Source organism: Caenorhabditis remanei, chromosome I (genome assembly GCF_010183535.1).
Source record: "Caenorhabditis remanei strain PX506 chromosome I, whole genome shotgun sequence".
Taxonomy (NCBI): domain Eukaryota; kingdom Metazoa; phylum Nematoda; class Chromadorea; order Rhabditida; family Rhabditidae; genus Caenorhabditis; species Caenorhabditis remanei.
In genome coordinates this window covers 11,676,959-11,702,234 of record NC_071328.1, presented here as the reverse complement: position 1 = coordinate 11,702,234, position 25,276 = coordinate 11,676,959, and the positions used below count along the sequence as shown (strand labels likewise).

General features: G+C 38.5%; 10 protein-coding genes across 10 annotated transcripts; 7 read left to right on the top strand and 3 right to left on the bottom strand.

Annotated features, from left to right (window-relative positions):
- Nucleotides 1-39: 39 nt before the first annotated feature.
- GCK72_002592 (uncharacterized protein) lies at nucleotides 40-1,407 on the top strand (the record flags this gene model as incomplete). The annotated part of the gene is made up of 6 exons (XM_003112234.2): nucleotides 40-265; nucleotides 314-391; nucleotides 497-592; nucleotides 640-729; nucleotides 1,171-1,247; nucleotides 1,294-1,407. The coding sequence occupies 6 exons, from the start codon at nucleotides 40-42 to the stop codon at nucleotides 1,405-1,407; spliced, it is 681 nt and encodes a 226-aa protein (XP_003112282.2).
- A 3,762-nt stretch (nucleotides 1,408-5,169) lies between these two features.
- GCK72_002591 (uncharacterized protein) lies at nucleotides 5,170-8,055 on the top strand (the record flags this gene model as incomplete). The annotated part of the gene is made up of 5 exons (XM_053723504.1): nucleotides 5,170-5,187; nucleotides 5,265-5,387; nucleotides 5,444-5,533; nucleotides 7,796-7,866; nucleotides 7,911-8,055. 5 exons carry the CDS (start codon nucleotides 5,170-5,172, stop codon nucleotides 8,053-8,055), a joined length of 447 nt encoding a protein of 148 aa, XP_053592149.1.
- An 882-nt stretch (nucleotides 8,056-8,937) lies between these two features.
- GCK72_002590 (uncharacterized protein) lies at nucleotides 8,938-15,222 on the top strand (the record flags this gene model as incomplete). Its single annotated transcript, XM_053723503.1, has 25 exons — nucleotides 8,938-9,018; nucleotides 9,572-9,679; nucleotides 9,792-9,872; nucleotides 9,921-10,041; nucleotides 10,092-10,179; nucleotides 10,227-10,535; nucleotides 10,585-10,939; nucleotides 11,014-11,298; nucleotides 11,405-11,567; nucleotides 11,616-11,734; nucleotides 11,778-12,084; nucleotides 12,566-12,646; nucleotides 12,696-12,906; nucleotides 12,953-13,053; nucleotides 13,111-13,280; nucleotides 13,327-13,405; nucleotides 13,451-13,548; nucleotides 13,945-14,074; nucleotides 14,123-14,334; nucleotides 14,384-14,470; nucleotides 14,513-14,630; nucleotides 14,681-14,802; nucleotides 14,852-14,935; nucleotides 14,989-15,053; nucleotides 15,102-15,222. The coding sequence occupies 25 exons, from the start codon at nucleotides 8,938-8,940 to the stop codon at nucleotides 15,220-15,222; spliced, it is 3,696 nt and encodes a 1,231-aa protein (XP_053592148.1).
- Nucleotides 15,223-15,979: 757 nt separating this feature from the next.
- Nucleotides 15,980-16,834, top strand: GCK72_002589 (uncharacterized protein; the record flags this gene model as incomplete). The annotated part of the gene is made up of 1 exon (XM_003111901.2): nucleotides 15,980-16,834. The coding sequence occupies one exon, from the start codon at nucleotides 15,980-15,982 to the stop codon at nucleotides 16,832-16,834; it is 855 nt and encodes a 284-aa protein (XP_003111949.1).
- Nucleotides 16,835-17,374: 540 nt separating this feature from the next.
- GCK72_002588 (uncharacterized protein) lies at nucleotides 17,375-18,042 on the top strand (the record flags this gene model as incomplete). The annotated part of the gene is made up of 3 exons (XM_003112230.2): nucleotides 17,375-17,397; nucleotides 17,442-17,725; nucleotides 17,768-18,042. The coding sequence occupies 3 exons, from the start codon at nucleotides 17,375-17,377 to the stop codon at nucleotides 18,040-18,042; spliced, it is 582 nt and encodes a 193-aa protein (XP_003112278.2).
- A 364-nt stretch (nucleotides 18,043-18,406) lies between these two features.
- GCK72_002587 (uncharacterized protein) lies at nucleotides 18,407-19,379 on the bottom strand (the record flags this gene model as incomplete). Its single annotated transcript, XM_053723502.1, has 5 exons — nucleotides 18,407-18,519; nucleotides 18,562-18,769; nucleotides 18,829-18,956; nucleotides 19,007-19,262; nucleotides 19,311-19,379. 5 exons carry the CDS (start codon nucleotides 19,377-19,379, stop codon nucleotides 18,407-18,409), a joined length of 774 nt encoding a protein of 257 aa, XP_053592147.1.
- Nucleotides 18,642-20,830, top strand: GCK72_002586 (uncharacterized protein; the record flags this gene model as incomplete). The annotated part of the gene is made up of 5 exons (XM_053723501.1): nucleotides 18,642-18,717; nucleotides 19,014-19,189; nucleotides 20,055-20,367; nucleotides 20,416-20,513; nucleotides 20,615-20,830. The coding sequence occupies 5 exons, from the start codon at nucleotides 18,642-18,644 to the stop codon at nucleotides 20,828-20,830; spliced, it is 879 nt and encodes a 292-aa protein (XP_053592146.1).
- A 341-nt stretch (nucleotides 20,831-21,171) lies between these two features.
- On the top strand, nucleotides 21,172-24,569 carry GCK72_002584 (uncharacterized protein; the record flags this gene model as incomplete). The annotated part of the gene is made up of 8 exons (XM_053723499.1): nucleotides 21,172-21,530; nucleotides 21,579-21,678; nucleotides 21,734-22,131; nucleotides 22,177-22,297; nucleotides 23,408-23,921; nucleotides 23,968-24,224; nucleotides 24,274-24,420; nucleotides 24,552-24,569. The coding sequence occupies 8 exons, from the start codon at nucleotides 21,172-21,174 to the stop codon at nucleotides 24,567-24,569; spliced, it is 1,914 nt and encodes a 637-aa protein (XP_053592144.1).
- Nucleotides 22,359-23,273, bottom strand: GCK72_002585 (uncharacterized protein; the record flags this gene model as incomplete). The annotated part of the gene is made up of 3 exons (XM_053723500.1): nucleotides 22,359-22,544; nucleotides 22,596-23,201; nucleotides 23,244-23,273. 3 exons carry the CDS (start codon nucleotides 23,271-23,273, stop codon nucleotides 22,359-22,361), a joined length of 822 nt encoding a protein of 273 aa, XP_053592145.1.
- Nucleotides 24,570-24,603: 34 nt separating the features above from the next.
- On the bottom strand, nucleotides 24,604-24,957 carry GCK72_002583 (uncharacterized protein; the record flags this gene model as incomplete). The annotated part of the gene is made up of 1 exon (XM_003112233.2): nucleotides 24,604-24,957. One exon carries the CDS (start codon nucleotides 24,955-24,957, stop codon nucleotides 24,604-24,606), a length of 354 nt encoding a protein of 117 aa, XP_003112281.2.
- Nucleotides 24,958-25,276: the final 319 nt, after the last annotated feature.

Sequence of the window (25,276 nt, the reverse complement as noted above, 5' to 3'; positions counted from 1 at the left end):
TCAATTGTGACCGGCAGCCTCCCTTCACTCTCCTGCAACATGAGAATTCCGTTTGCAGTCGGTCTCGTTTTCATTGTACTCTATATTTCATATAAAACCTCTGAAAGATACAATGTCATCGGATATACTTCTAAATTCATTTCTGAAAAATTTGGAGTTTCTCAGAATTCTGGAAACTATTCCTCATTTTTCGACCTAAAATTCAGATTGCCGGAGGCTTTGAGAAATATTATTTTGGAATTGGAAGGTGGAGATGCTGCGGAGAGTAAGATTTAAAAGAAGATGGATGTAGAAAATCAAGAATTAATTTCAGATGGGACAGTTGTGTTAGTGACACCTGAAGATTTCAAAACGACAGTAGTGAAAGTAGCAAATGGGACTATTGTGAAAGGTCAGTTCCGAATAGGGTATTGCGCTCTATCAGACTTAGCAAAACTTCTGAGGCTCAATAGTGCGCACTTCCTTTCTATCATTCTCTGTAACAATTTATTTTCAGAAAAACTAAAAACCGCTCTTCAAGATGTCTGCCAATGTTACGAAGGCAATTGTGCATGCTGCGTGATAGTCGATATCCCAGATTTCAGCCATTCAGGTATTCAGTTTGAAGTGAACCTTTATCACTAATGTCGGATCTTTCAGTTTGTGTAAATGCCACGTACAATCCAAAGTTAATTGGTTTGGATTTGGCAATTGGATTTGATGGTCACTACTTCATGCAAGATATTAGCCGTAAGTTTGATATTCTGTTTTATTTTCATTATCAAGCCTAGTGCGGTGTATATCCTACTTCCAAGTTACATACATACTTACAATTGGATCCATGTGTTTCTTAGCAAGACGCCAACCGCATTGCGACATAGAATTTCACAGAGCACACTAGAGCATATAGAGTGCTGAATTCATTATTTCCAGTACGAAATCAATACTTTACAATAGTGACTTACAATGTTTAAGAGATACATAATTAAATTTCTACATTTTCCAAGCACATCCCTTTTGCAGTTGTTCACCGTACATACACCATTATAATGGGATCCAAGTTTAACTTGGCAACACGCAAACCGCTTGTCATTTTTCTTTTAAAAAACCGCAAAAGTTTTTGAGTTTAGCTGTATTTGACTCTGTTCGATGAAATCGTTCAGAATTTTTTAAATATCTATCTATTTCCAGTTCGAAACCCTCCTCCGTTCTGCTTCTCCCTTCCAATTCCTGGAGCTGATCCTCAGATGTGTGTGGCCTTCAAGAATGTAATTTATTCATAACTCTCAGATTTCTCGACCAGAATTATTTCAGATGGACGTAGATCAAAAAGCGGAAGTTCTGACAGGATGCATCGAACTAGACATCGACTTCTTTCATTTGAGACTAATCAATATTGATTTGGGATGTTTTAAAATGCCAATTTAGGCCGTATTGCACACTGAAATTTCAAATTTTCGGTTGTTACTTGTATTAAAAGTTCAAGAGCACGGAAAGTGCGCTCTAATCACAAAACGAGACACTGAGCTTCATTCATTGTCTCTTTATTCTTTATTGAATCCTCTGAACTTTTCATTTCTAATTAGAGCGTAATCTCCAAGATCCAGGAAAAAAGTAGATTTATGTCCATTCCTAAATCTATTTTTATTTTCGAAATGATATCATAATTTCATTCAATCTTTACACAACCAAATCGGGTTCCTTTTCATTCCTTTGATTTCTTGTTATTTTGTGTTTCAGTTGATTCTCTTCTAATAAATTTGTTTTCTTCCTTGAATCTCCCATTCAATTAGTCCAAAGAGAGCACAGAACAACCAAAGTAGCCCACGTGGAAAGTGTGAGAAAGTGTATAGTTTCTGGAAATACACCTACACTAAATCAGCAGATTTCGGGGTAACTTTTCTCACTTTTCTTCATTTGGGAGACTTTTGATTATTTTTTTTGGGTGGATGCAATATAAATTCTACTTTTAGCTCAATGATCCGAATACGAAAAAAAGAAAACCAAGATTCAGAACTTGTGATTTTTTCGAATCAATACTAAACCTCCCAGTTCAAATCATTCTCTTTTTTTCGGCAACTACAGTAATCCGGCACCTACAGTAATCAAGTTCATACAGTTTAGTAGAAAGTATTATTAATTGCATTTTGAAATAAATCTCTGTTATCAACGATTTATCAGGAAAATTATAACATTGCATGAACCAGACACTAACAATTTTTTGTCAAACACTGTCCGCTGTCACGGTTCGATAGCTGTGAAAGGTTTGAAGATGTGAGTCTTTAAAAATGTCTTCCTTCCCTAGATCTTTGGTTTTGTAGTTTTCAACTGTTCGATAGTCCCTGACGGGTGATTTTTACAAAGTTGATCTCACTAGTCTGAACTACACGAAAATTTCAAACAGTGATTTTAAGTTTGTTTCAAAAAGTGAGCAAAAATAAAGCACCTGCGAACATTATCTGTTCCATTTGTTCTTGATCTTATCTGAATTTATTTTTGAACTTTTGATCTCTGTGATGTGCTTGAACGACGAGATCTGTCTGATTGAAGCAAAGAATGAAACATAAATTTCAAGAATTTGACTTTGTCACGCTATATAGCATTCTTCCAAAATCAGGTATTATCATGAAACCAACACATGGCACGCAATCCAATTATCTCCATTTTACAACCAATTCCAGCAAATTCAAGACTTTTGAATGAATGTCCCCTGGGGTTTTTCTAGAGATAAACAAATAAACCCCCACGAAAAACATTTAATTCCTGAGAATTTCTCCCTCCGTTTTCTCATTTTTCCTGTTGATTTCCATGTGACTTACTGCCAATCATAATCAAATTTCCATTCCTCTTTCTTTCATTTTTATGTCTTTCTGTCAGTTCTCACCGCGTCGTCGTTGTCAAGGAGACGTTTCTCCCACTCGCTCCCGTTTTTGAGATAACTTTTTTCCTCTTTTTCGAAAGAAAAGAAGAACAAGAAAAAAGGAGTTAGAGAGAGTGTTGCTATGGAGTTAAAAACGAACGAAAAGGACTGATTAGAGAGTATTCGAAGCGGAGAGAGCACTGATTTGTTGGACCGAAACGGAACCTGTTTGAGATGTCATTTGATCTTTCTCTCCCTCGCTTTCTTTTTTCTATTTTTATATTTTGTGCTTTATGTCTTTAAAAGTTGCCTTCGAGAAACATCTGCCACCCCCATTTGTCTGAAATGTTTTTGTTTTACGAACTGCGCTCTATCGAGATTGAAATAATTGAAAGTCGGAGGCGAAGAGATTTTTCAGAAGTTATCTATGAAAAATGGGCAATAGCTCTATCCTAGGAAATGTCGCGTACACTTTCTGTGGGAACGCTGAATTTCTATTTTTTCAATCCTTTTTTATTGCAAAAATGATCGTACGAAATTACTTCTTGAGCTACAAATTTTGCTCAATTTAAACAATTCGACTCACTATTCCAAATGCTCTCTTCTACGCCATCCTGCTCTTGAACTTTCCTCATAAACCACAGATTTATGTGATAAGGATCTGCTAAAGCTATACTATTCTACTATAAGAAAAGATAAAGATTTTTGTAAAAAAAGGGAACGGATAATCTCTTTTTCCAAAAAAAAGATAATAACAAAGGATTTAACATAATATAAATGTTGCGATGTTAGCTTACCGTATCCGTAAAATATGGCTTCTAAGGGGTACTTCATAAGATGCTCTGAGTTTTTTGTAAACTTTTCATACCGAAATTCAAATACAAAATGTATTTTATGTTGTATTCCTAATCCTCTAGGTAGAAACCGTCTACCATAAGGATTTTTTTTATCGGAGATCATTTCGATCCCTCCCCCTCTTCCTAGACATTTCAAACTTGCTGACGTTCTTCGAGTCCTCCAGACTGTTTTCCATGTCAGCTCATACATTATTGTTTCTTGTAAGGTTTCCTTTTTTCTCTAGTTAATTATTCGAAGACCTGAGAACCTTTATTCGAAGACCTGAGAACAGATATATGACTCATCTCTCTTTCTAGAATATTACTCATTACAAAATCTTTTGTTTATAACATTTTGTAACTAATTTAAAGTGCAGATTTGTCAATGAGAATGTTTTTTTGCTTAGAATCAGTATAGATAAGCAAAAATCCCTTGCTGATAGAGCTGAAAGGAAAGAAATTTGTTCGAGAACAACACACCATTCTTGACCGAATGCACCAAATTTATCAAAACCCTATAAAAAAGGCGCAGACAACAAAATATCTCGTTGAATTTCGGTAGAGCGAGAATACTAAAGGTTTGCATCATTCATAGATTTCCAAAAACAGTTTCCCATTCTCTACGAAATTGCATTGAGAGTAGTCACCCATATAGTAACTATCTGATTGCGTCGTTACGGTGCTTGTTCAAAAGTCAAAACGTCCTTCTTTTCCTCTACATAATACCCATCCCTCCCCTTTTCTCACTTTTTAAAATTTGAATTTCCGCGCTTTTTCCAATTGGCTGAGCTTTAACTGTTCCCATAACGCGTCGATGCTCTCCAAATGCTCAACAAGCGGGAAATTTTGAATTTTGAAAGATACGCGATATGTCTCGGCAACTTCCCTGTTTCCAATTATGGTTTCACTACGTTTTAAAGTTTTCAGATTTATCTAGAATCCCTTTTGACTTTTCCTGATGTGACTCATTATGTGTTTCAAAATTCTTCCATTCTAACTGCGCTCCGTCGAAATCCGTTTTGCTAGACTGCGTTGAACCACATTTCAACGTTTTGAATCCCACTTGTTTACCCGTATATAGTCCGCACTTTCTGCACCTATTCCCAGTACGTCTATCTTGATTTCTCGTTTTGTTTATCCCTTCTTCTCACCCACCAATTCCACTCATTTTCAGACTCAAAAATTGGATGGAAAATGGGCAAAAAGACGAGGAAGAGGTCATGCCTTCGACGTCTTCAGTAAGTTTTCGCCCTATTAATCATCTCCGTTATCTCTGCACGTGACATTCCGAAACCTCGTCGAAAGAAGAAGAAGAAGAAGCCGTAGAATCATTTAGTCGGGAATTCCAAATCCTTTGGCTTCGTCACACACATTCTCTTTTTACTAATTTCTTTTCTCTCAACACGTCCTCCCGTTTCACCCCCCACTCTTCTTACTAAACTACGAATTCTCTATTCGAAAAAAGAAACTTTTCGCTTCATCTGATTACACAAAATGTATCAGAATTCACAGGTTTGTTATTTTTGTTCCCACATACTCCAAAATACTCCAATAAATGTTTATTCAACCATTGAAAACTCCTGATTCAGAAGCTCCCAGTACAACCAAAAAATGGAATAATGAAGACGTATGAGAACCCTTCGAGGACTTTCACCCGACCATACTCTGCAAAAACTGTTTATTTTTACAAGGAAGGAGATGTTTTCTTTACGGTTAGTCACTCTGTGGAGCACGTTTTCTGAGTGAATAATCCAAACAATTCTTTCAGGGTATTCGTGTTCCGGTATCACAACATCGGTTTAAAACAATGACAACATTAATGGATGAACTCAATCAGAGCATGTTTTTACCATATGGAGTGAGTTACTTCTATGCAATTGAATGTTTTCTCTCTTCTTTTGAAAATGTGATTCAACTAAAACTTGGCACTCTGCCAGATCAGAAGCAATTTGAATTTTGTATGCAGAGATCAGATCGGAAATTTAGTTGGTCATGAGATACAAACCGCTTCTGACTTGGATGGGCTCCAAGTAATTGTTCCAGTATTTCAATTACTGTAGTGTTTGGGTTTATGTATGTCTTGTTATCAAGGTTTTGCTTGTTTTTTTCTGAACTGTCCACTTTTCGAGTCTGAGAAGCGAGAATGGTTTGTTTTGTTTCCTTTGGGTTTCTAAATTATTAAAATTAACAAACTTAACACGAATCAACTTCTTTTCATGATTTCTTTGTTAGCTTCTAACGTATGATGGATTCAAGCCAAGGCAGCACTCAACTGTGTAGTAACTACTTGACTTTAATAAATATCATTGATATCTGCTTTGACTATATCGATCAACAGTTACTTTAATTGTCATTCTTTTTCTTGATTTTTGTAGTTCAGAACATTTTGATATGTCTCCTAGCTTTCGAGATATATTTGCTTCTTTAATGACAATCCACTGAAATCGGTGAAGGAGTGAGACGCTCTCACTTCTCTTTCAATCCTAGGACATGATTTATGTCTCAAAATCTAGCGAATCTACCAAAAAGTTGGATAAACACTCTAATTTTAGACTGAAAATATCTAGGTCTTTTCGAAATTCGGATTTTTCCACAGTATCTACCTTTATCCAATTCCTCTTATTTTCCAACCATTTGATCTCCACTTGACTCATTCATTTCCCCCCAATTTTTCAACAAATAATCTATTTCTGCATTTTCGCATCCAACGCCAAAAGCCGAGAGGTGTCATATCCTTTTCCGGTGCTCTATCCTGATAATTCTATTTATTTTCCCCCTTCAGGTACGCTCACGTCCCTCTCAGAAGCAGAAAAATTGGGAAACGGAGGAAGGAAAAAGAAAAAGTGTGGGAAAGAAATAGAGGGTGTTGATAACATTTTCGTGGCGGAGAGAAAGAATAAGTAGGTGTACTGAGTGGAGACAGAAAACAGAAAAGAGAAGTAATTTATTATTTTTTCAGATTCAACAAATGATAGAATATACTACTTTATGTGAATGTGCCTAGTATGTTAAATCTGGCGTGTCTTAGACGTTTTTTTTGACTTCTAGCGACTGTTCGAGACTAAACCACGTTGAAGCTCTAGCATCTTCTAATTTAGAAATCTAAAGTCATGTTTCAAATCTTCCGAAATTGCCGAAATTAATACGAAGCCATTCAGCTGTTTTCCCTAACTAGATTATTCAAGAAAAACTGAAACTACAAAGACTACAAAGCATGAAAATTGCAAGAGTCTCACTTCTCTGTCTGCGTTTCTGGAGACTTTTCATGTTTATTTTTCCCCTTAACTTCAGAAACCTTTTTATGATTTCGGATTGACTTTGCGTCAAGCAGAGCCTACTAGTGATTCTTCTATTTTGTTGCGAAGACTTTTTTGAAATGTTGTGTTAGTTCAAAGCACAGAGGGTGTTATTTAGTTTTTTCAGACCTTGTTTCCAGAAAGAATCTCGTAATAATTGAGTCATTTTTCGAAGTTTTTTAGCTATAATTATCAGGTTTCAGAGTTGAAAGTTACAGTAAAGCACCTTTTTTTTTTGGAAAAACAGAAATTTCAGAATTTTTATATTTCCTTGTCATGAACAGTTGGTTCACACAACATTTTAAGAGTAATCAGCAGAAAATAAAAGTTTTTGCTCATATGAGCTCCAAGTTTCAAGTTCAAGATCCTGTCATCAACCAGTTCTTTTGTGGAGGAACACTCAAAAAATACGAAACGTGAATCCGAATTTCGAATAAAAGTTTTACTTTTTCCGGAACCTTATGCGGCCGAAGTAGTTAGCCATTTTTGTGGACATTTACTTTCAGTGAGTAAAGATTTCTCGAATCAGAAATTTCCAAAAAATTGAGGGAAAAGCTTTTTGAGACAAACAAGTTTTCATACTCATGCAAGTGATTTCTGCTTTTTACATACATATGCTGTAAAAAGAGTCCGGATTGAATAAACTTTTTGCAACTGTACCAAGGCCTAACACAAACATTTGTCACTCTTACAGATAGTGCCTCTTGAATTGCAGTAAAGTTATAATATTTATCATGTTTATTCCTAAGCAAATTCTTTAGTTCAATCCGTTCCAACCTTCCAACTGCACCTTTTACCTAAACAAACTCATTCAATAATTTCAGGTCCGTAGAATCACGACCCCGATGGGCAGGACCAATATCAGCAGTTTAGACCAGTTACAGCATCTCGGAAGGTTTGATCTCCTCTTTCTCTCCCTTCTAAAACTCCTCTTTTCAGATACGTGGCATCATCTTCGAATCCACCCAAAGGAGTCGATTTGGATAAAATTCAAGAGAAATATTCGGCTAGTCAGAGACGAGAAACACAGAAACAAACAGCTGGAGGACAGGCTTATTGGGTTGGTTTATATCGAGTTTCGTAACGTCCCAGGGCCGAAATACAACTTTTGACTGACTATCAGTTTGTGGTAGGATCCAACTAGGAGATTAAGTCTAGAGTGAATAGAAGCAAATGAGTGGATTAATACCTAATACCTCAGATTGTCGTTTCTCCGAAAAAAGAGCAGAAGACGTTGAGAAGAGAAAAAGAAATTGAATAGAAGAAGAAAAAGAGAGAATTTGTATTGTTCGATAGGAGATTTGTCGGACAAATCTATGTTATTCTTACGGAATGAAGAAGGATTACCCACTCACCTCTTTCCACTTTCATTTTCGTATATTTCTCATCGATTATCAGCATTTTCGGCGAATTTTTTTTCTGGAAACTTTAGATTTTTCGAAGGTTTTCGACATAGATGGTTTTGATTACTATTTTATCATTTCATTGATCAAATACAACTGAATCTGACTGCTATAAGGCCACCGTGTTTTTGGAAAGAGTTTCAGACAAACTTTTATAACTCCGAAATTGTATTTTTCTTCAAAAATTTCGAATAATGTGGTAACAGTTGTCATAAAAAACGTATTTGTCATCATTGAACCAAAATCTAGTTGTTCTAAGTTAGAGTCTGATAACATTCTTGGTCAGATGCTTTAGCCGCTCAGCGTCATCTCCCTATATCAGAAGTTGTGAAGTACACAAATATCCCTCTATAGACTGATTAAAAATTGCGAGCAATAATACTAATATCTAGTCATATATTATGACTAGATATTAGTCTCTAACGCATTCTCAATGCATGCCATTTCAAAATTTCGGTTTCTGTTAAACCTTACCACAAACTATACCATTCAACTCATAGATACAGTCCCCAATCCCTATCACACCATTTCCTCCGACTCATCTCTTTTCTCCCCTCTCTCAGATGCCTACTACACCAACTCTTCCCGCTCGTATTAAAGTTGCTCACGTTCTTCAAGCTCTCCAATTAATTTCAGCCAAACAGGTCAGTGTTTTCAGCTTGGATTAGGTTTCTATCGTAAATGTCTGCCTCGTCAACAGCCAATGGATCTCGTTTTCGTCGAGAGTGTCGGAAGTCGATGCCGACGTTGAGAGAGATAGAGAAGATGCAGATTATACCTAAAATACATAAGGTTTCAAAACATTTTTATGAGAACTTAAGACAGTGGGACATCTGGACATATAGATATACCAAGAAAATAGGATAGTGGGTTTTTGAGTTGGAAGCCTCTCTAAATATCTATCTGTTCAGATGTCCAGATAACTATTAAAATCCGAAAATCTAGTAGAAAACTCAGAAAAAATAAATTATGAGAAAAGGGAAAAAATGATGACAAAAAGGATGGGAGCGAATTGCAAGACACCCCCAACCCATTGTTTTTTATTACTTTCTTTCTCAATTTTCTCACAAAAAAGAGCATGTATGTTCTTTCTATAAATCAAACAACATGGGAGATTTGAAGGTAATGTTGTCGTTGTAAATTTAATTTAAAAACTTCTATACGTTTGAAATTATTCATCTATTTCTTGCATTTCAGGTGTTTTTCGTGCTGAATGGGAAGGGAAAATTCCATCGATCGTTGATTAATCCTATGAAATTGCCATCGATGGAAATGTTATTGGAGGAGTGTTCAACTCATTTACAGGTTAGTTTTCGGAGAGAAAGATTTCAAGTTTCCGGGCTGATATAGTTCTTGAATCGATATCTTGAGAACTTAGTTCCTTCGCGAAATTTTTAAATTGGACGTATACTTATAGGTTGCCATTCACCGTCTCTACACTCCAGAAGGCAAATTGATAATGACAGTCAACGACATTCTTTCTTATGATGGACCAAGAGTGAGTGAAACTAAAGAAAGAGTTCAATCTCTCATTGTCTCTCTACAGATAATCGCGTGTCCTCGAAATGAGAGACCTCATCTCGACGAGAAAACGAACTCTTCGAATATGAAATTACCAGAGATACACCCAAATAGATATGCCCCACGGCAAGCTTATACGAGAGTTGGTGAGTCGAAAGGACATACCATGAGGGTTTGAACAAAATGAAACATTTAGTGAACTCTATCGCTTCGGACACGTCAACTGGGGGATCTGCAGGAGTTATGACTTCTGGTAGTTCTTCAGGGAACAGTATTGAGAAGAGGTTAGTGTCAAAGTGCACTCCTTCGCTCCATGTAATTTCTTTTCCAGACAACGTCTTCCTGTACTCAACACTCGATATATCCCACGAAAACACCGTGAAAATGGAATCACAAGTGATGTTGCAAACAACACAACTAGAGTAGCTTATATTGCAAAATCCTACTCAACCAAGAGAACTGCTCCAACAACAATGAATAGAAATCATATTCACTCAACAACTAAGGAAGTGAACAAGAAGTCAAAGAAAGATGACGACACTGCAATTTCAAGTGCTGCAAGTACTGCTCCGAAGGATTCTGGAACTGGGACATCAATTAATAGTCAGCAATCGGATAGGCCCGAGAGTATGACGGAGAGGTGAGAAATGCAGCCAGGAACTGGTCAAGAATAAAAATTTATCTTACAGAAAAGCTCAAATGATTCGAGATGAGTTACGTGCCAACCTTCATCACCAGCATCATAATCAGAGTAGTTCTGATCAATATTCGGAGGAAGACATGATTCGAGAAGAAGAGAGTGATTATGATAATATTGGAGGAGGGATTCATAGTGGAACTGATGAGGAAGAAGACGATAGAGATAGTGCATTGGGTAGTGGTGGCCAAAGGAGATCTGTGAAGTCTTCTCATCGGACGCCTACTCATAGAACACCGTCGACATCTGGTTCTGAACAGAATCTATCTAGAAAATCTACAGCAGGAGCAACGGATTCAAGAAGGAGAACGAGAACGATAAGCAGACAAGATACTCCGTATCAAGCGGTTAGTTTTGAAAAGACGTCATCTTCAGAGAGCAGCTCCAGTGACTCTAATCCTCTAAGTGCTAATCTTTTCAGACTCCTTCACGTCAGAGTACCGTAATCTCCCGTCAAGGAACCACTGAATCTTCTGAGCCAAAATCTATCCATTCATCTCGTGCATCAACTGCGTCGAAAGCGATTCAAGAAGTTTCTGATGAGGAGGAAGAGGAGGAAGAGTTCTCAAGGGAGACACCTGCAGCACAGACTCCGGATACTAGACTACAGACAGCTAAATCTAGAAGATCGACGGCTGGTTCAGCTAGAAGTTTTGCAAGTGAAAGTTCGAGAGCGTGGAGTAGAATTTCTGGATATAGTGATAAGGTGAGTCTAGATTCAGAGACGCTGTATTCTGGTATATAAAATTGTGACACTGGAGTATAAGTTAGAGATTATATATTCTGAATCTGCAAATTTTGTAAATTTTCAGGAAGAAATCCTACCATCAGATGAAGACGACGAACTTCCGAAACGTGAGATTAGTACAGCGGAAAGGGCACTACTTGAAGAGGAAGCAGCTAAGCTCAAATATGAAAAAGAACAAGAGGAACGAGAAGAAGACGAACGACTGCGAAGAGAATACGTGGAGCTATGTGAGACCTCTAAACTCCAGAGTAAAACCAAATAGTTCTTAATTTCAGTCACCGAGTACTCAGTTGAGATTCTATTGGGAGAACGGTATGGTATCGACTTCGACATGCCGTTGTTCATTGTGATGCATGGAGAGAAAGGGTCAAGTCAGAAGCTTTATATGGCTGAGGTTGGTACTACTCAAGTCATCAAAAACGTGTAGTGATTTCCAGAATGACTGGCTATCTTCCGAATTACAATTCTACGAAACGATGCAGTGGGTGGTTCAAAAGTTTACAATTCCTTCGTTAGGAATGTTGAAAAGTATTGATGTGGGACACGAACAGGAAGGGTACGGAGCTGGAACATTCATTGAACGAGTTGTGATAACTGAAAATACTGATGGTCAATGCTTCCAATTCGCCGTTGCAAAGTGGTTTGATAGTGGTCAAGTCGATGGATTGATCGAGAGACACATTGAGTTGAAAGGGCACATGACAATGATGCCGATTGAGGAGAATAAAGAAAGAAAAGTGTCACGTGAGTGAGGGTCTTCTGATTGTAAATTTGGATGCTGAGGAACAGGATGTGAAAGTAACATAGTTGTTCGGAATCCGGATTAAGGATTCCGGAACTCCGGAATTCCGGGTTTTGTTTTCATTCCGGTTCCGGGTTCCGGATTCCGGATTTTCAAAATTGTATTTCGGTTTGGAATTTGTGAAAAAATTGAGTTTAAAAGACGGCTACAGTACTTCTTTTTCGGTTTTGATCCTTCAAACTAGTTTTAAACTTTATTCAAAAACAGTCGAAAAAATTACTTGAATGAGAATTCAGACATTCTAGCTTCTACTTCTCTCCATTCCAATCCAATTAGTTAGTTTTTTCGAAGGATATCTCAAAAGCTATGAAATCGCGTGACAATTTGGCAAAGGGAAAAAAAATCTGATCTTCAGTTTAATCTTCGAATAGACAGCAATTTGAAACAAAAACACATCGTCTTCCAATAATTGTTTATTTCCAGAAGGAAGATGGGAATTCCACCTACATTCTCTGCATTCCGAACTTGGAGGTACTACATCAAACCTTGTCGTTACTGGATACGGTATCGTTCATCTCCTCTTCCCGCTTCCTTTTATCTGACATTATTTTAGGACAACTTGGTTCAAGTGCTCACGAAGTAACAAACAAAAATCTGCTTCAAGATCCAATGGCTTCCACTTGCATTCAATTAGATTTCGGACAAGATATCGGTGAATTGCGAAAAGTTCGTTTTGAAATTGATGGAGTCGGTGAGAAGCCGAATTATTATTTGGAAAAAGTGGAAGCAACGGATTTGGATAGAAAACAACATTGTGTTATAATGTGAGAATATAGGATTTAGAGAAGAGAAAAATAGATTTGATTTCAGGGTGAATCGATGGCTTCATACTTCTCCAACACCTGGTTTCCCTAATTGGCAACCATTCAGAGAGATAGCTCTTTTGTCAACCACTCACTTTCATTCCAGTTGTGAGTTTATTTAACTTAAAAAAAAACATTTTCATTTATAAATTCAATTATTTTCAGTAAAAACATTCGAAGGAATCATCCGATTGTCGGATAAATCATTGATGTTATATGACAATTCGATCATTTATCTTCAATGTTTTAGTCGCGAACATGACGATGAGGATATCAAAGGAAACGCTTCTGGAATCTTTCCAGTTATTCCAGTTACCAGAGAAGACGGAGAAATTGTAAGGATATGAGGAGTAAACATTCAATAAGTCTTTATTTTTATAGCAATACGAATACAATGTTGAGTTTGTTACACAAAGAAACGATGTAGAATTCCGATTCATTCCAAAGCTCTCGTCATTTGGTTCGTTTTTTTTCTTGAACAACTCTTCAATTTCTTTTTTTTAAGGAAAAGATGTGATGGACGGTTTCGGTTTGTTCAAAGACATTTTTCGAAATATGGAAGCTGATCATCTGATTGATAATGAGGCGTTGATTGCAGACGAGGTTATTTTAATTTTTTGAATTTGGACGCTTTTCTTGGAAAACTCGAAAACAAATAAATTGTTTTCAGAAAACTTGTGTAAAAAAACGAATCTCTATTTTGTTTATGACGGCTTGGTGGATCTTCTAAAACTTTAGGAAGTGTAAATAAGTTGTTTGAAAAGTTAGATTATTACAGAAGCCCAATTTTTAAAAACATTCTTATAGAACATGAATTTCTCTTTTCTTTTTCAGTTGGAAAGTTTTTGATAGCTCTTCACGTTCTCGAGATACAAATCTTTATTGATAAACCACTGAGAGACGCAGAGAAGACAGTCAGTCTAGCTTCTCTGCACTCTCTCCCAGTTGATCGATCACACGAAAAATTTTTAAGCAAAAGCATCTCCCATAGTTTTCCAGCTGTTCGTCGAAGAAGTCATTCAATTCAATGGTGAACACTGCCCCTATTATTCAGTATATCGAACTCCTTTCATCTCTTACGAGCCGAATAACCCTCTCGGACCGTACTTCAAACATTTGATAAATCCTGGTGAGTCACCATTCTCTAGATTCCTCAATTGATATACAGAACACTCAGTATTTGCTGCAATTGAAACGAAACAAAGACTAGAATCGGAGAATGAAGGAATGGTGACTTGGGAAGTGTCGATGAGTCTGCTGGAAAAACAAACCAGAATTCCATTGATACCTACAGTAGTCCTGGTAGGAAAAGATGATAGAACGTTCGAGATGGAATGTCTGATGGAGAATCCAGAGCATCATGGAGATTTGTGGTATTTGAAGTATAGTGTAAGTAGACTGAGATGATGGGGTGAAATTATGAAAGTGATGTTTTCAGCTGACAGTTCCGAACTTTGGGAATCCTACAAGATGCAGAATATCATGTGAGGAAACCAATGAGAAGAATTATACTTTTGTGCATAAGGTAGAACTGAGAAGTTTCAAGTGTATTATTCAACTTTTTTAGATGTTCCTCCGAGAAAAGAATTCAAACACCCAAGTTTTCATCAAGCCAAGTATAGAACTTTTTGGCTACGACACACACGAATATGAGTGTCCGTATCCAGATATCGGTGGATGGAAAAGTAAGTCACTCTGGAATACATTTCTCTGAAATGAATCAAAATGTCTTCAGATGTTGAATATATGATATCAATCGAAACACTGGAAGGAGGTGGGGATTTCCGTCCGTATGTGAATATAATTGGACAGAAAGGAAAAACTGGATATCGAGCATCAGCGATGAAAATTTCTGAGGTAAGTAACCTAGTTCATATGCGAGATCTCAAAAATTTAATTTTTTCAGCAAGGAATAGCGCAAGTAACATTCACTAGTGCACTCAGTCTGCTCGATTTGCAAAGTATCGAAGTGTGGGCCAAAACTGGACATGTAAGTCAAAAAGTTTATTCTAATTAAGTTAATTAGCTAATTGAAAATTTCAGCCGGATAATTGGAGAGGAATAATCGAAATCAAAAGTGATAAGAAAATATATCAGTCAGGAGAACTGTAAATAACTGTAAAGTAACAATACAAAAATAAATGTTGAATTTTCAGTGAATTGACAAAGAATGGACAAATCGCGTTATCACCTTTAACTCCTATAGCAGAATTAGATGATGAAGAGAATGAATACGAACAAGAAGAGGAAGATCAAGAGGGATCCAGCGAACTCTAAACTCAATTTTTTGAGAAAATTGAATTGTTTTTATTATTGTTATACTTTTTATTTTTTTATTGTTACTCATTTTTTCCGCCACACGGTTATAACCGCGGTTATTTTTGTGTCTTTCATATGGAGCAATAAATAAACTTGTTATATTAAAACTAAAAAAGCTGATCCCAATAATAAAAAAACTACAATAAGAAGACTTGAGAAAATCCAAATACCGGCGGCAATTGAAGCGACCGACATCTCCCGGGTTCCGCCGCTTGTGGTGTTTCACATGAAAAAGGGGCGGAGTCAAAAAAAAGTTAGGAAACTGGGATTTGATTTTAATACTTAGTTTTACTTCTGAAAACTTTGTGAAACCAAGATTTTTATTCATCATTTGAATTTTCAAAATTCCAGAACTGTTTCAGATAATTCTCCCGACAAGTACACAATTTCTATAATTATGTTCATCCTTTTCTGATTGTTATGAAAATGTTTTAATCTTGTGAAGTATTTCAATTCTTAATTCTCAATCATCACCAGATGAAGAAGGCGTCTCCCCCCTCTCCAACAATGCTTATCCAGTTCATTGGCAAGTTTTCTCCGTTTCATTCGTTATCTCTCCTTTCGATTTACCTGATTCAACTGGGTATATAAAAGAGGGGAGAGGCAACGGAGAATGGATGGAACAGCTTCTTTTCTTTCTTTTTGATTAATTTTGATTTCTTAGATTCTTCTTTTTTCTAGAATCACTCGTATTCTAGTCATCTTGTTTCAGAAAATGGTAAAGGCCGTCGTCGGATTCGGCGCCGCTTGCGGAATCTCTGCTATCGTTGCATGCCTTTGGGCCGCTCTTGTCATCACCAATGACATCAATGAAATGTATGATGACGTGATGGGAGAGCTCGGTGGATTCAGAGATATCTCTGATGACACTTGGGGAAACCTTCTTGATGTTCGTCACGGAGCCGGAGAGTCTGCTGAGCAATACGTTAGAGGAATCTTCGGACGTCACAAGCGTTCCAACAGCCAATGCTCTTGCGGACTTCCATCTCAAGGATGCCCAGCCGGAGCCCCAGGAAATCCAGGAGCCCCAGGAGAGCCAGGAGGCACTGGACCAGACGGAAAGAACGGGCCACCAGGACTTCCAGGACTCAACATTCCAATTCCAAATGACTTCCCTAAGGAGTGCATCAAGTGCCCAGCTGGACCACCAGGACAAGACGGACTTCCAGGACAAGAAGGATTCCAAGGACTTCCAGGAGACGCCGGAAAGCGTGGAACACCAGGAAAGGACGGAGAGCCAGGACGTGTTGGAGACATTGGAGATCAAGGAGCACCAGGACAAGATGGACAGCCAGGACTCGCTGGACCACCAGGACGTGATGGACTCACCGGAAAGGGACAACCAGGAGTCGCCGGACGCCCAGGAATGCCAGGACCACGTGGAGAGCCAGGAAACAATGGAAATCCAGGAGAGGAGGGACAAACTGGAGCCCAGGGACCAACTGGACAACCAGGAAAGGACGGATTCAACGGAAACGACGGAACTCCAGGACAAGCTGGACCACAAGGAGCCGTTGGAGCCGACGCCGAGTACTGCCCATGCCCAGAGAGAAAGCGCAGACGCGTCTAAACTGTTTTCGTTTAATCGAAATAAATATTTATATTTTTCAAATTGTTGTATTATTACTGAAATCAGAGCACTTTTCAAGTCTGAAAAAGTTCAGGGAATTGGTATTAGCAGTCCACCCGTCTTACAAATGCGCCCCGCCGCAAACGAAAGAGTATCGCCGAGAGACGCATAGTTTTTTATGGCGCCGACACAAATTTTCATAATTTTTGACATATTCTCGCAGTTTTTCATAACAGTTTGCAAAAAATACTATGAGAAATTGCGAGAATATGTCATAAATGGTGAAAATTTCTGTTGGCGCGAGAAGAAACTCTGCGTCTCTCGCCGATACTCTCTCGTTTGCGGTGGGGCGCATTTGTAAGACGGGTGGACTGCTAATAGTCGGCACCCAATGGTTCTTATGACAGTGGTGTCATTTTGATGTTTCCACGTGGTCAACGTATCATTTCATTGTTTTTTTTTTCGAAAAACCTTCATCTCTTCTGTTTTTTTTCTTCATATTTTCAATTCATTTTTCAAAAGTTTCGAATCATTTCAAAGATGGACACAATGTCATCCGCTGAGTGAGTACGAAATTAATTACCTATCCCCTTCATCACAATTCCAGTGAAAACCAAAATAGAATGGTCCCATCATTTTTGCCACCTGGAAACGTGATTGGTTGGAATCTGACGGAATCTGTGAATCCAATCACGAAAAAGAAAGAATTCACGTATACTGTATCTGTTCAAACCGTTGGAGCCTTTGGAAGTACTGAAACTGCGGAGGGTGTAATGACGAAGTGTGATGGTCCTTGTGGAAATAGAGTTCTATCGGCGAACTTGATTCAAATGGGAAAGTGTGATCATTTGTTGTGCAAGGCATGCTTCGGAATTGTTAAGAATCCGGATGGTGAGGTTTCGGAAAGGTATAAGTTCTTTAAAGAGATTCCAGGTTCGTACGGTTGTTCAAACTTCGATTGCTGGTCGGAACCACAGGCAAACTTCCGCAAGGAAAAGGCCAATTACACCAAAGTTATCAATAAGCAGAAGAGTCGTGCTCGCAAATTCAAAAAAGATGGAGAAGATATGAAGTCGTGCACTAAGTACGATCTTCCTAAGACTCCTGTCGTGGATTCAGATTCCGAACGTAACTCGAAGAAGTCGTCTGATTCTGATCAATCTTCAACTTGTTCTTTTACCAAAACAGCGGAGCTAAGCGATTCCTAAACTTCTCTGAAAATATTTCTCAATAAATTATTTGAACTTGAAATATTCTGATAAACAGGGGAAGATGGTGTTTATTCTTAATCAATTTTTGAAGCTTCCAAATCAAACAAACGGTAAAGTGGGTAAATAAATAAATAAAATCAGAAATTTTACAGCTCGAACTGATCATTTTCTTTTTTCTGACTGAGATGCTGATGATAGAGGTTCGGGATCTAATATGTGAGGGTGCGTGTGTGTGCGGGAGGGAAACAAAAACGACCCGGAGATGAAAAACTAAGGTCGTATATAATGAGAAAATCTTTGGAAAACGACTATGGTGAATTTGATGATGTTTTTTGATGGGCAATAATCGGAGATCGTGTTTCTAATGACAGGCGTCGGTTTGGAACGAATCCGTCACTTCTCCATCGGAACTGCGCAATTGAAGGACGGCGAATAGCCAATGACCGAATCCAGCGCCAAGTACAACGGCGGCGGCTGTAAAAAGTTCTTAGAAAAGAGAATAAATGTGAAACTTACTCAAATAAGTATTGTAAGTCATTACAATAAGCATCAGCCAATAGGCGAGAACCAACTGAAGAATATACAAGAGCATCTGGATGAGACGATGCGGCGAAAAGGGAGAATTCGCCGGACTCCTCGTCACTGTCGCTGCCAAGAATGGTTCTGATTGTGGTTTGTTGCTGTGTGATCGGCTGACCGATTGATGGCCAGAGGACCGAGTTGTCTGAAGTGCAAACTATATTGGATAAGTAAAATGATCAAGATAAAATTATGTATTCATACCTCAACACATGACTTATTCGCCAAAATTTGACTTTGGGATTGATTCATTTGTAAAAACACTCTGAACCACTTGACACCTTCATATGTAGCGCCCATAATGAAAATTGCAGCACATGAGAGGATCATTCCTGAAAGTTAAAGCTACTCAAAATTCAGAAACTATCTTTTAACTACCTACCAAACAGAGAATCAGTTCTCCAGAAGTCAAATAATATCACTTCTTCGAAACCTCCATGGAACCACATCTTCATCATATGTCCTTCATGTCCTCCGTGAGCTCCGTGAGCTCCGTGATCTCCGTGACCTTCATGACCTCCATGTTCTCCATGATCATGACCAGCGTGTTCAGATTTCTCTTCGGGTAACTTCACCGCCTCTACATCTTTTCCAGAAAGCTCATCCAGAAAGTTGTCTGCAGCTTGGGCGTATGCACTCTGAAATTTTAAGAAAATTGTTATTTTTATTTTGAAAAACTGCCAAACCTTATTCTCAGCGATCACAACTCCCAAAGTTACAGCCAACAGTGTCAGGATGGCCCATCTTGTACCCATGGTCTGAAATAAGGATATGATGCAAATGGTTCAAGCCCTTGAAATTGTCAACAAGCGTAAAAATCGATAGAAAAGTAACTTTTTCCTATCTATAAGTGTTTATCGCTCAGAAAAGTATTTTCAACCATTCTTCCCATGATTCATGACGTTTTGATGATAGTGGAATCGATGACCGTCCAAATTCTTGCAAAAAATTGAGACAGTGGAAAAAATGCAAACGCGCTCCGCTGCATCGACAGTCGGTGATTTGGCTGCGTACTTCGACCTATGCTTAAGAAAATAATACTCAGCCAACGACCGCCCTTTTTCTCTTGAATTAAAGTTTTCAGATCTTTTTTCATCGATTTTAAGCTATTTTCAGTGCTGTTTTTGTAAAAATTCATTAGAAACTAGTAGTGAGAACCTATATTCGTTTTTAAACCTCAAAAAGATAAGTGGGAAAGCCTGAATTTTTAAAAAAAAGTTTTCTTGTTATTAAAATATTTTAAATCTGAAATTCTTCATTACGATCAGCTGCAAGTGACACTTCCACACAATTATTCAGCAAACACTCGTTTTGAAATGCGTTAATTCTATTTGGAAAATGTCTCATATTTCTATTTTCTGAACAAAGTCTTTTTTCGCTTTGTGGAACTAGTTTCAATATCTTCCATAAAAGTATTCTCATTATTGCAGGTAATGGCGCAAATCATGAAACGCGGATTCGCCACGAGCGCAGCACTCGCCAAGGCTCAGCTCGTAAAGACGCCAATCCAAGTTCATGGAGTCGAGGGACGTTACGCCGCCGCTCTCTATTCTGCCGGACACAAGCAAAACAAGCTTGATCAGATCTCCACCGATTTGAACAATGTCCGCGCCGTGTACAAGGACAACAAGAAGTTCCAAGAGTTCGTCCTTGACCCCACCCTCAAGGCTCTCAAAAAGAAGACCACTATCGAGGCCGTATCCACCAAATTGGGACTCTCAAAAGAAACCGGAAACTTCCTAGGTGCGTTTTTTAATAATCTTTTCATGTATATCAAAATTTCATTTTCAGGACTTTTGGCTGAGAATGGACGTCTTAACAAGCTCGAATCAGTTGTTGCTTCCTTCGAATCTATCATGCGCGCCCACCGTGGAGAACTTTTCGTTCAGGTAAATAGCTTATAAAAGAGAAGTAGTTTATAGCCTTGAAAACATTTATCAAATTTACATAATAAATAAAATGTCCTATATTTAAAGTTGAATAATTACAGGTCACATCTGCTGAAGAATTGAGCTCATCTAACCAGAAAGCTTTGTCTGATGCTCTAAGCAAGATTGGAAAGTCTGGGCAGAAGCTTACCGTCACTTACGCTGTCAAGCCATCGATTCTTGGAGGTCTTGTTGTTACCATCGGAGACAAGTATGTCGATCTCTCGATCGCTTCCCGTGTCAAGAAATACAAGGATGCCCTCTCCACCGCCATCTAAATTTTACCCAGGGAAAATTTAGATCCTCATCCCGATTTTTTGTAAAATCTGTGTTTCAAACCGTTCACCTGCTCCATCCCCGTCTTTTTTTGTGCCGAAAAAGGTGTTTTATGAGTTTAGTAGCCGAATTTTATGTATTGTCTTCGTTCTCTAGTGGGTTGTAACATCAGCAGAGTTATTGTTTGTTTCCAGACATTTTATTTTTTTTTGTATTTTTAACAAATAAATAAGTAGATCTGTGAAAAAGTTTTCAATATAAATTTCTCGTTTTCTCGGCTCTTTTTTACTTCTTAAATCTAAAAAACTCATGAAATACAGCAAAAACCACATTCAGATAAAAAATGAGTGACGATTCGGATATTGATGATGTTGCTCATCAAAAGCTTCTCCAATCAATTCACACTCCCGGAACTGTCAAAAAGAATCGGCTGAAAAAGTCAACAAAGTCAAAGATTGATGCCAGTTCTCTTCTCTCCCACATCACTGTTTCGAGGCCTTCCATGATCAAAGCGAAGAAAAGTCTTGGGATTGAAGATCAAGATACCACGACAAAAGAGAAAAGTGGGAAAAAACGAAAGTCAGAAGCAGCCGGATCAGAAGGAACATCAAAGAAAAAGTTGAAAAGCAAAACGTTGATTCCACTGAAAGATGTCGAAGCTCGTAAAGAAATTGAAGGAAAAATTGCATTTACTGATTTGAAGTAAGTGCTTGCAATATCGTTTCAAGATATGAATACAACAATTTGCAGAAAAGAAGTTACACAAAATTGGACAGAACTTGTTCAGAGTAACAGAATCAGCGATCAACTCATCTTTCCACTTACGAAGCCAGATGGAATTATGTGGGGCGTAAGTTTACTACTGATATGAGCTATTTTCGAAAAATGTATTTTGCTAAATTCAGGATGAGAAAACCGAGCCAGTACTAACGGAAAAAGAGAAGGAGGTTATGAAAGCCACTGATATCAAAATGGCCAAAGAACGTCTATCACAAATGCAACGAATGCGGGCAATTGTCGGAATTCAAGAAGCCAAAAATCGTTACATGAAAAAGATCAAATCGAAAGGATATCATAGAATTTTGAAAAGAGAGAAAAGGAAACAACTTCTCAAAGAGTTCGATGACTTGGTTACTCGTGATCCATCAGCTGCACATGAGAAACTCGCAGAAATGGATTTGCAGCGAATTATGGAGAGAGGAAGTTTGAAACACAGAGGACAGAACCAGAAATTCAAGCAGATGCTGGAAAAGCATGCGAGTAGGAATCCAGAGGTCAAGAAGCTTCTTGATGAACATTTGAGGTGAGTGATTGAACATAAAGAACTATGAAATTGAAGAAAATTTAGAATGGGAAGAGAACTGAAAGCAAAAGTGGTCTCAGCAACCGGCGAGGATTCTGAAGACGAGGGAAAGACGACGACGGAGAATCCACAGGCAAAGAAGAAGAGTATTCATGATCTTCTTAAGGTAGGGGCCATAATTGAATAGAAAGCAGTTAGACTTGTTAATTTCATTTGATTTTCTTAAGTTATCTTTTCTTATCAGCACCGAAAACGTCTTGATTCAGACCGGCCAAAGTTTGATAGTTAGGATCATGAGTGGCTGCTTTTCCTCCGGGTTGAGCTGGAGCTTTTGGAGCGGGTGGAGCTCCAGCGCCACCTCCAGCGCCACCTCCTTTGTTAGCGAAGACATCGTTGTTGAGCCCAGCAAGTGTCTAAAATATACTTGTAGAAATAATTACTAGTTCTATGATTTTTAAGCATACCTGATAATTAGGGTCATTAGTTGCTGCTTTTGCACCAGCTTGAGCGGGTGGCCTGGGAGCTCCTGGAGCTCCGCCACCTCCACCGCCACCTCCTTTTTGTTCAAACACGTTGTCATTCAATCCAGCCAGTGTTTGATAATTTGGATCGTGTGTAGCTGCCATCCCAGGTTTTGATCCAGCTGCTGGCGCTTTAGGACCTCCACCTCCAGCTGGTGCTCCACCGCCTCCTTTCTGATCGAATACGTTATCATTTAATCCTGCCAACGTTTGATAGTTTGGATCATGAGTATCAGCAATCGCTGCTCGATTCTTCGGAGGTTTCGGTGCTCCCGGAGGCAGTTTTCCTTTCTCTTTCTCTGCTTTCTTCTTGGCCGCAGCTGCAGCAGCCTTCTTCTTTTTCTTCTTTCTTTTTTTCTTCTCCTCTTCCTCATCATCATCGTCATCATCATCTCCACGTCCTCCTGTGGTTCCTCCAGTACTTCCTGTAGATTGCGCTGAACTTTTTCTTGGATCCGGCTTATTTCCACCACAATTTATCAAAAAAGATGTGGTTGCTGTTATAACAAATGCTAGCTGAGCCAGCCGCAGAAAGATTAGAAGAATTGACTGAAAAATTAAATTTCTCTTTGTAGTTTTGATGATTCTCACCTGAAAACCGAATAACTCAACGCTCATCATCCGCGATATAGTTATCGATATGTTCACAATTTCACAATAAAGTCACAAATGGTTTACTTTTACGTTATTATTTTATCCGTGAAAAGAAAACTATCAAATGGCCACGTTTAAATAATTAAATAATGTTTTTTCAGGATGCTGCACAAGAAGCCGACAAGGAGTCGAAAAACCAAATTGGAGCAGCTCTCGTTGACTCGTTCCTGGATGATTCAGAAGCTCAGAAGGTCACTCTTGCTCAGATGAGAGCTAAGAAGCGTCAAGAAGCAGCTGCAGTTAAAAGTATATCATCAAATACTGGAAAGTCTGCAGACGGACCTCTATTCGAGGTTGACGAAACGTGGCTGAAAGATGAGAAGAAGGAGAAAAAGAAGAAGAGGAAGGAACTGAAGGCAAAGGAGGAGTCTCGAAAAGGAACAATTGGAAAGGTTTCCTATGTTGACAAGAACTATGATCCGAAACTGGAAGCCAAGAAAGCTGAAACTTATGAGGAGAAAGTGGAGAAAGCAGTAGATGCAGCGGGAGTTCACGACGCTGAAAAGCGACAGAAGGAGATCGAGCTGGACCCGAGCAAGTTCCTTGAATTGAATACTAACGATTTGACACAAGTCTCGTCGGATTTCGTCGAGAAAATGGATCAGTTTGATGAAGGTTTGCTTTTTCTGTCACGTTTCTATAATTTATTGATTTTTTCCAGAGGCGGCTCAAGTTATCAATGAAGCTTTCAAAGATGATGATGTCATTGGTGATTTTGAGGATGCCAAGGAAGGTGTGAAGCAGAAGGAGAAGGTGAAAGATATCAATCTGAATTTGAGTGGATGGGGATCGTGGGTTGGTCCAGGAATTACTGAAAAGAAACGACGACGTAATTTTGTGATCAAAGCGAAAGAAAAGAAAAGAAAGGACGGCGAGAGGAACGGATTGATTATTGCTGAAAGTGTCACTGCTAAAGATGTGCGGAACTCTTTGAGAAACTTATTTTTATTCATAAGTTTTATTTCAGGGTATCGGAAAGATTCAACCACGTTCTCTGCCATTCCCGTACACTCGTGTGGAAGACTACGAGGCTGTACTCAAACAGCCGTTGGGTCTCGAATGGAATATGGAGAAGATGCGTGATGAGTTGTGCAAGCCAGCAGTTGTTGTTGAGGTAAGAATTTATAGAAATGTAAAAAAAGGCACGAAAAGACAAGAATGGTTTGGGGAATGCAGGGATGAAATGGAGACCGGAATGAAGGGGGAAAGATCGAAATTATAGATATAATATGAATGAGGTTACAGGTAAAGTGGGTATTATGAAAAAAATCTATACAACAAGAATTAGAATGTCCGTTCAGTGATAACGAGTTGATTCCTCAAGATCGATGAAGAAATTCTCTTCGGTCGCGATTCCACGATCATACTCGTAGAGAACGACGTACAAATCGTGGTCGGTGATAACTTCGAAGTCATCGTCGAAATTCTCGATCTTTTCTTCAGATGATTTCTTTTCTATCGCTTTTTCTTCAACCACGACTGCCGCATCAGAAGTTTTCTTCTCTTTCTTTTGCTCTTGATCTTTCTCCTGAACTTCTTCGATGGGCGTTTCAGTTTCCGCAGTGATATAGTTTGTCACTGTCTCTGCTGCGTTGGTGATCATTGCAGACATGTTGCTCACGACAGATGTGGCGAACGAGAAGAAGGACATTCTGGAATTTGGAAAAGTTTTGGACGAGTAGTTGAAAAGTGTTTCAAAGAGGAGAAGAGGGAGGAGCAATGCCAGAATTTCGTAATGTAGACGAAACCAAGCATGGAAACATGATTACGAAATTAAAAGACTGTAGTCTACGATATTTAGTTTCTGAATATAATAAAAGGGAATCAATGTCGTCTAGGATGAAGGGTATATCTCATTCTGCCCAACTAATTGTTCTGTCGTCTCTTCTCTGTAAAGATTCTCAAACAACATATGCACCATCGAAAATATCTGCCGTGTGTCTCCTCCCATTCCCAGAAGCAAATTCGAT